This window comes from Solanum pennellii, chromosome 11 (assembly GCF_001406875.1).
Source record: "Solanum pennellii chromosome 11, SPENNV200".
Taxonomy (NCBI): Eukaryota; Viridiplantae; Streptophyta; class Magnoliopsida; order Solanales; family Solanaceae; genus Solanum; species Solanum pennellii.
Genome location: NC_028647.1, coordinates 64,537,656 through 64,546,286, shown reverse-complemented (window position 1 = coordinate 64,546,286; position 8,631 = coordinate 64,537,656). Strand labels below are relative to the sequence as shown.

General features: G+C 27.7%; 1 protein-coding gene across 2 annotated transcripts; it reads right to left on the bottom strand.

Annotated features, from left to right (window-relative positions):
• Positions 1 to 969: 969 nt before the first annotated feature.
• LOC107004179 lies at positions 970 to 7,534 on the bottom strand. Of its 2 annotated transcripts, none has more exons than XM_015202420.2 (3): positions 7,251 to 7,534; positions 6,560 to 6,740; positions 970 to 1,284 (listed from the first exon to the last, which is right to left on the bottom strand). In XM_015202420.2, exons 1-3 carry the CDS (start codon positions 7,511 to 7,513, stop codon positions 1,000 to 1,002), a joined length of 729 nt encoding a protein of 242 aa, XP_015057906.2. In that variant the 5' UTR covers positions 7,514 to 7,534; the 3' UTR covers positions 970 to 999. The 2 variants fall into 2 exon arrangements, with proteins under 2 accessions (XP_015057906.2, XP_015057905.1); XM_015202419.2 differs by lacking the exon at positions 970 to 1,284 and adding an exon at positions 5,102 to 5,444.
• Positions 7,535 to 8,631: the final 1,097 nt, after the last annotated feature.

Sequence of the window (8,631 nt, the reverse complement as noted above, 5' to 3'; positions counted from 1 at the left end):
TTTTTAAAAAAAGTTAGTAATGAAGAGTCATTTCATTTTAAGAAATTATAAAAATAATGACGGCACTTGAATTAGGGTTCATTTTGTTATTGTATTTGAATGGATATAAAAATGGTTTGTATTAATAATAATAAAATCATCAACGAAGAATATGAATAGATGAAGAAAGGAATAAAATAAATGGCAATAATATAATAAGAAAAGAAATACAATATTTATTTCCTATTAAAAAAATCGAAAGTAAGAAAAGGAAGAGGGAGGAGTTTTAAAAAAATAAAATAATGTCAATAATTATTAAAAAGAGGAAAATATAAAAATGGAGTAAAAAAAACAAAAAAGAGCCAAGAACACAAGGAAAAAATAAATAAATAAAATAGACATACAACACCCCAATTTGTATAAAAAAAATAGCAGTGATTTTGCTTTTTTCGGTGAAGGAAATTCCTGTTGTTTTAGCGATTTTGTCGTTTTGGTTTATATAAAATTTTATATACCGTTTTAAAATTTTTATTAATATTTTATACCCTTAGGCTCTGGACTCTAATATAATGTTAATAATTGTTATTATGGTTGTTGTTTAGTGTATTATGTATGTACTATACGTACATAAATTTTTAATTTCTTTTTCTCTATAAATATAACCTTGTATCGCGTGTTGCGTTAGAATAGATAAGATCTCGTAAGATCTACTAAAAAGAAAAATGGCCTCCTGATTTAATATTTCTATTTGTCAAAAAGATTGAATAATCATTTTTCCAATCATTAGCTATCCAACAATAAAAAGAAAAATACACAAATAATTATAAAACTATATAGCTCAAATTTTTCAAAAGTATTGTTAGATGCTCCAAAAACGCATTATTTTTAGAGAATTCAAGTTTTCAACATATATATCCTTAACGATATTTTTAAAAGGTCTGCATAACAAATCGAAAAAGATAAATCAATTTACAATCATTCTTCGTTATATCCTTCTTCGAACTTTTGAACCCCTGTATATCAATCTCTACAACGATTCTGATGATTTTCACCTATTTCATTTTCGACATTACTAATAATATATGACGATAAATTTAAATACTTATCTCCCTCTAATTCATTTCTCACATCTCTCCATCTTGCACGACAAAGCACACAACTAATTGATTTTCTTCTATTATTACTTCTCTTCCATTCCATCAAACATTCTTCATGAATAGGGTTTCTACATGTAACACAAGCTGCTATTTTTTCTTCTTCATTCATCTCTTCCAAACATACCGGACACGTCGCCCCGTTTTCGACCTATCATAAACAGGTTCTAGACGTGAAATCAACTTTTCTTAAAGAGATATATAGCTCGGATAAAAACTATTATAATGATGTAGATCAAAAAAAAAATTATAGCAACTTAATTATTTGTACACCATATAAAATAAATTACGTTACCAAGTCACCAAAATTAAGAATATTTATGCGTAAGCCTTCTTAAAATATAATATTTGTAATCTTCGTATAAACCCTAGAATAAAATTAAAGGTGAATGATGATATACAAATTCTTTGAACTTAAGTAATATATATAGAATTTAAGTTAAAGTCTTCAAATATATATACGTATATATTTACGAGTTTAAGTTATATATAATCGTCGTGGTATAAAAAACAAAATCAAATTAATCAAATGATCCAAATGATATATATATATATATATATATATATATATATATATAATATATTCCTTTCCACATTCTTATAGGAATGCTCATGTTTAATTAACCTCGATAATTTTCGAATATTTCGTTATATAAATAATCAAATTTTCCCTTTATATAAATATACAAGTTCTCAAACAACACGTGAGTAGGGGTGGGCATTCGGTAATTCGGTTCGGTTTCGGGTTTTTTTTCGGTTTTCGGTTCTTGTACAATGTGTATACAATATCGAATCGAAATAATTTGGTTCGGTTCGGTTTTTATTATTTCGATTCGATTTTTATTATCTCGGTTCGATTTTGTTATTTCGGTTTTTTTTGGGCAACTTTCACATATAGCAAACAAAAAATTCATATTTGTATAATATAGCAAACTTTGCATAATTGCGCTCCATAGCAAACATAAAAACTGTATAATTCGCTATACATATACAAGTGTATAATTCGCTGGCCTAAATTGTATAATTCGCTGCAATTGTATAATTTGCTTTGCATATAGTTGAATCGAATTAAAATGTATGTATATTGCATAATTATAAGTGTATAGCAAGAAGATATATGTTTTTCTCGCTTTATACAAAAACAGAAACACAATATATACACTTCTGTTGTATAAAGCTAGAGAAAATTGTATTTCACTGCAATAGTATAATTTGCGATTGTATAATTCGTTGGCCTTTTTCTCTGCAATTTTTGAAGTAAAATGTTTGTAAATTGTATAATTAAGTGTATAACACGAAGATATACATTTTTGCATGTGTATATACAATTTTCTCTCGCTTTATACAAAACAGAAACAGAATTATACACTTCTGTGTATAAAGCGAGAGAGGCGAGCGAGAATGGAGAGTGGCGAGCGAGATTCCTGGGAGAGAGACGATGGCAAATTTTAGATAATGTTTGTTATGGAGCACAATTAAATTAAACCCTAGCTATTCCATTTAATTTAGGTTATTAGTTTGCTATTTTATACAATTTTCCCTTTTTTTAATGGGCCTGCTTAGTTGGTTTTTTAAAAATTTACAAATTTTTTAGTTTGATTTTTCAGCTTAATGGACTAAAAATAGTTACATCAAAAAGTGTCTTTTGTTATAAACAATTTGTGTTATAGTGAATGTCTAATTATGTGGAGTCCTAGTAGGATATGGTTAGGAATCCTACTTGGGGACCAAGTAAGGTTTTCCCTATAAATAGTGAATAAGAGATCTTTTCTCTTCTCTCTACTTTCTTCTTCTAAATTTATATAGGTTCATAACATCTTTTACTTTTTACTTTTTATTTTAAATTATAATACTTATTATTTAATATTAATAATTAATATAATATAAATATATATTATAATATAATTTATTTCGGTAAATCAAAATATCGAATAACACAAAATTACATACCGAAAATCGAATCGGAATACCGAAAAATACAAAAACATATACCGAGTACCGAACCGAAAACCGAAACCGAAATACCAAAAAATTCGATTCGGTACGATGTTTCGGTTTTTCGGTGTTTATGTCCAGCCCTACACGTGAGTTCCAGGAATATATATATATATATATATATATATATACTCTGGACACGTGCGTTGTACGTGTGTTTTAGATTAAATGTGTGCACTTATTGTGTATATATACACACACGTTTTACACTATAATAAAAATAACTTTTAGCGATATTAAATACATGTATTAACATTAATAAAGAGTGTTAAAATTATTATTGATATTAGTTAAGTATTATTAAAACCAGTGTCGCTAAAGGCTTTATTAATATTTTAGTACACCTTCATTCGTGATACATAAAGCTTTTTTTCTGTTTATGTAGAATGATGGAATATAATCACTGTGAGGGTTAAAAATATCAAGTGAAAAGAAATAATGAACATGAAGAAAAACTAAGTATCTAAAATACTTAAATAATGAAGAAGAAAAATGGTTGATGTCTCAAATGTAATATATAATGCAACAAAATATTTATTATTTTTGGTTGATTAAATGGAGTCCATAAGATTATTACGGAAATCAATTGAAACAAAGCCAAGAACCATTGATATACATATANTATATATATATTTATTTATTTATTTATTTTTTAAAAAAAGTTAGTAATGAAGAGTCATTTCATTTTAAGAAATTATAAAAATAATGACGGCACTTGAATTAGGGTTCATTTTGTTATTGTATTTGAATGGATATAAAAATGGTTTGTATTAATAATAATAAAATCATCAACGAAGAATATGAATAGATGAAGAAAGGAATAAAATAAATGGCAATAATATAATAAGAAAAGAAATACAATATTTATTTCCTATTAAAAAAATCGAAAGTAAGAAAAGGAAGAGGGAGGAGTTTTAAAAAATAAAATAATGTCAATAATTTTTAAAAAGAGGAAAATATAGAATGACTTGACTATAGTATAGGTCGGATGTTTCCGTGAGCAGTAAGTAGCAGATCTCCCCTTATTTTGGAAAAGGTGGTGGCCGCCTGTGAATTCTTTCAAGGCAAAGGGCGGCCTGATTCGACATTGTTGTTTACTCTGATCCGGTCGAGGTGGTTTTCGTTTACCAGCATGTAGGTGTTCTAAATTCCTATGACCGAATTTTTCTGGCCCCTGTGAACATCTTTTCTTAATGTATTAAAGAGGACCTCTCTAACCGGTGAAAAGTGATGGGTGTCCACTAATGGCCATTCCTGGCTCGGCTCCGAAAAAATGGAGCAAAAAAAACAAAAAAAAAGGATATTATTTTGAGTAATTACTTTTCAAATCTCATTTTGTCAAATTATATTGAACAAAATACAATTGAATAGTACTTCTTTGAGTGCTCAAAACACATTTGTATTTACTGATATGACCTGAGATTTGAAGAGTAATAGAAATTAAGAAATAACATATATTGACAAAATAGATAAAAATAAGTAATTTATAGTGTTAATAATTGTTATTATAGTTGTTGTTTAGTATATTATGTATGTACTATACGTACATAAATTTTTAGTTTTTTTTCTTTGTAAATATAACCTTGTATCGCGTGTTACGTTAGAATAGATAAGATCTCGTCATTCTTAAGAAAATGTAATATCTACTAAAAAAGAAAAATGGCCTCCTGATTTAATATTTCTATTTGTCAAAAAGATTGAATAATCATTTTTCCAATCATTAGCTATCCAATAATAAAAAGAAAAATACACAAATAATTATAAAATTAGCACATAACCAATAAACACTAAGAAATCATAATTAAATTGAAAAATAAAACTATATAGCTCAAATTTTTCAATAGTATCGCCTTATGATTGTTAGATCCTCCAAAAAGGCATTATTTTTAGAGGATTTAAGTTTTTCAACATATATATTCTTAACGATATTTTTGAAAGGTCTGCATAACAAATATAAAAAAAAGATAAATCAATTTACAATCATTTTTTATTATATCGATCCTTCTTCGAACTTTTGAACCCCTATATATATTAATCTCTACAACGATTCTGATGATTTTCACTCATATCATTTTCGACATTACTAATAATATATGACGATAAATTTAAATACTTATCTCCCTCTAATTCATTTCTCACATCTCTCCATCTTGCACGACAAAGCACACAACTAATTGATTTTCTTCTATTATTACTTCTCTTCCATTCCATCAAACATTCTTCATGAATAGGGTTTCTACATGTAACACAAGCTGCTATTTTTTCTTCTTCATTCATCTCTTCCAAACATACCGGACACGTCGTCCCGTTTTCGACCTATCATAAAAAGGTTCTAGACGTGAAATCAACTTTTATTAAAGAGATATATAGCTCGTATACAGATAAAAACTATTATGATGATAAAAACTATTATGATGATGTGGATCAAAAAAAAAATTATAGCAACTTAATTATTTGTACACCATATAAAATAAATTACATTACCAAGTCACCAAAATTAAGAATATTTATACATAAGATTTCTTAAAATATAAGATTTGTAATCTTTGTATAAACCCTAGTATAAATTAAAGGTGAATGATGATATACAAATTCTTTGAACTTAAGTAATATATATAGAATTTAAGTTAAAGTCTTCAAATATATATGTATATATTTACGAGTTTAAGTTATATATAATTGTCGTGGTATAAAAAACAAAATCAAATGATCCAAATGATATATATATATATATATATATATATACATGCATGTAATTAGCCTCCCAAAAAAAATTGGATTCTCTTAAAAATAAGTCATATTATCTATGTGTTAACTGTTATATAAACATGTAATTAAAGATAACTTGTTACATTGGTGCAAAATAAAATATTTATATCAACAAAAAATATAACTTAAACCTCTGACAAAACAATATTCATATTATTAAAAATTAGCCAAGCACTAAGTCCTCGATACAATCAGTAAAGATAATCTTATGATGTAAAAAAAAACTGTATACCAACAATGTATACAACTTAAATTCTATATGTAATAATTTGATATTATTTATTGGAAAAAAAGATAAATATATCCTCGAATTATGTAAGTAGTATGCAGATATTCTCCGTCATACTTTTGGATATTGGTACCCTAACCGTGCTAAAACTAGAGCATATATACCCTTTATACTAACGGATATACATGTGTCGTAATCTTATCTATCAATCCGACATTTATTAAATATCGAATAGACGGATAAGATTGTTTCACGTGTTCCTATTTAGTCTTCTGTTAGAATGAAGAGCATATATGCTCTAGTTTTTGGACGGCACGGACAGGAATGTCCCAAAAATATGACGAAAGATATCTACATGTTATTTACGATAATTTAGGGATATATTAGTCATTTTTCCCGTATTTATTTATATTTAGAAAAACTATAGACTAACCTTTATTATTACTGGTGAACTCCTCTTCGGTTGTTGAGAAAACAATTGATGAAACATTTCACGTACTTCTGAAGTAGCTAATGCTTCTGTTGAAATTGGTAAATTAAGAAGACGTTGAAGATGACGTGGCCGTAGACGCCATCGATAGAGACACGTGTCATCAATCGATACGCCCAATACCCTAGCAATAAATAATATGAACCAACAACAACAAATTCAGTATAATTGCATATATAAAAAAATACCCTAATAAAATAATCACACGTGTCATCAATTTATACGCTCAATACCCTTGTAAATAATAATAATAATAATAATAATAATAACATATATATATATAGGTATTAATCTTCTCTAAAATATTAAAACTTATAATATAAAATGATGAGTTAGAAATCATAATTTATGGTTTTGATTCACAAATTTTTTGTGTTTACAAAGGTTTAGTTTAGAAAAATTAGCTTTTAAAATATTATTTTACACTGCAATTTTTTTTTTTTAAAAAAAAGTTCTTATTTATCATTGTTATATACATGTTTTAAGTTTTAACATTTTAACATGTTATAGCAAAGGATGTGTTTTATTTTCATGTTAATAATTAATGTCGTTAATTATCTTTTAGGTTATCTGATATAATATCAATAGTTAAAATCTAATTTTTCATAATAAAAAAAGAAATTGGAAAATTTACCTAATGAGCACAAATAATATGTGTTTGCATGGGGTGGTACGATCAGGGCAACTGCATGAAGGGGTGGTGGAGATAGTCACAGTGTAAACATTACACGTGGCACCTAACACGTAAAAAGTCGTGTCGCGACGGTGGAGGAGGAGGAGGTGGTGGCTCAGTGCTCGAAATATTCGATCCGCGAGGGGTTGAGTTGGCATTAAACGACGATGACGATGTTGATGGTGGTTGTGATGGTTAGATGAACTGGAGGGAAGGGATTCCATAATTTTTGGAAATTAGAATAAGAAAATTATGATAATATATTGTTAATTTTAATTTTATATATATATATATATATATATATATATGTAGATAGAGAAAAAAAAAGAATGGAGGAGATTCTTTGTAGAGTATGAAGGGATACGTGAGGGATAATTTAAGGTTTAACTAACATCAAATTAAAGGATACCTTTTAATTTGGGTTTTTTCTTTCTATACAATAACAAAAAATTAATACCAATAAAAGTTTATTAACCTTAAGGCACGTTATATGGAAGTCCAAAATTTGATTAATGGTTCGATATGGATAGTGTTGCTTCTTTCTTAATTAGATATTTTAGATTCGAGTTTTAGATGTATTAAGCGAAAGGGTGGGGGTGTTCCAAGTAGATTCTATACGGCGCGAATATGAATTAATTGTGTGCTCCAATTTATTGAACACTATATGAACAAAAAGAAAATTGTGTCTAATTTCTCGATAATTAATTATATAAGGGAAGGACGGAGGCAGATAGGATTGAAGAGATTCATACGGATCTTTCTTGGTGAAAAATATATTGTTTATATATTGTAGAAATTGAATTTTTTTTCTTTTCGATTTTTGTGTGATTATTTCTTGAAAAATTTGTATATAATTGCAAATTAAATGTTATAACTGTAGTTTGCTAATGGTGTGGCTAGCTGCGAAATATGCATACCCAACGAGTACTACCCCTTTTGCTGATTACGCCCTGTTAGGTGATGATATCCTAATCACCGATACAGACTGCCGGTGATAAGCCGGAGGAAGGTGAGGATGACGTCAAGTCATCATGCCCTGGGCGACACACGTGCTACAATGGCCGAGACAAAGGGTCGCGATCCAGCAAACATGTTGTCAGTCATCTCTCTCCCTTAAACTCTCGTACATCACTCTCCCACTTTCCCTCTCACTTTATACAAACAAAAATGTATAAATTGTATTTTTATTTGTATAAAGCGAAAGAAAATTATATATACACATGCAAATACATATATCTTCGTTCTATACACTTATAATTATATAATACAAATATTTCTCTGCCCAGATTTCTTTTGCTTTTCTTTATTTATTATTTTATTTTTCTATATAATTATTTGCCAC

Excerpts from the sequence above, each read along its gene's own strand:
- LOC107004179 (XM_015202420.2), bottom strand. The coding sequence starts at position 7,513 with ATGGAATCCCTTCCCTCCAGTTCATCTAACCATCACAACCACCATCAA. Across the intron at positions 6,741-7,250 it reads ATATTATTTGTGCTCATTAG|GGTATTGGGCGTATCGATTG; the intron begins GTAAATTTTCCA and ends ATTTATTGCTAG. Across the intron at positions 1,285-6,559 it reads GTTCACCAGTAATAATAAAG|GTCGAAAACGGGGCGACGTG; the intron begins GTTAGTCTATAG and ends TGTTTATGATAG.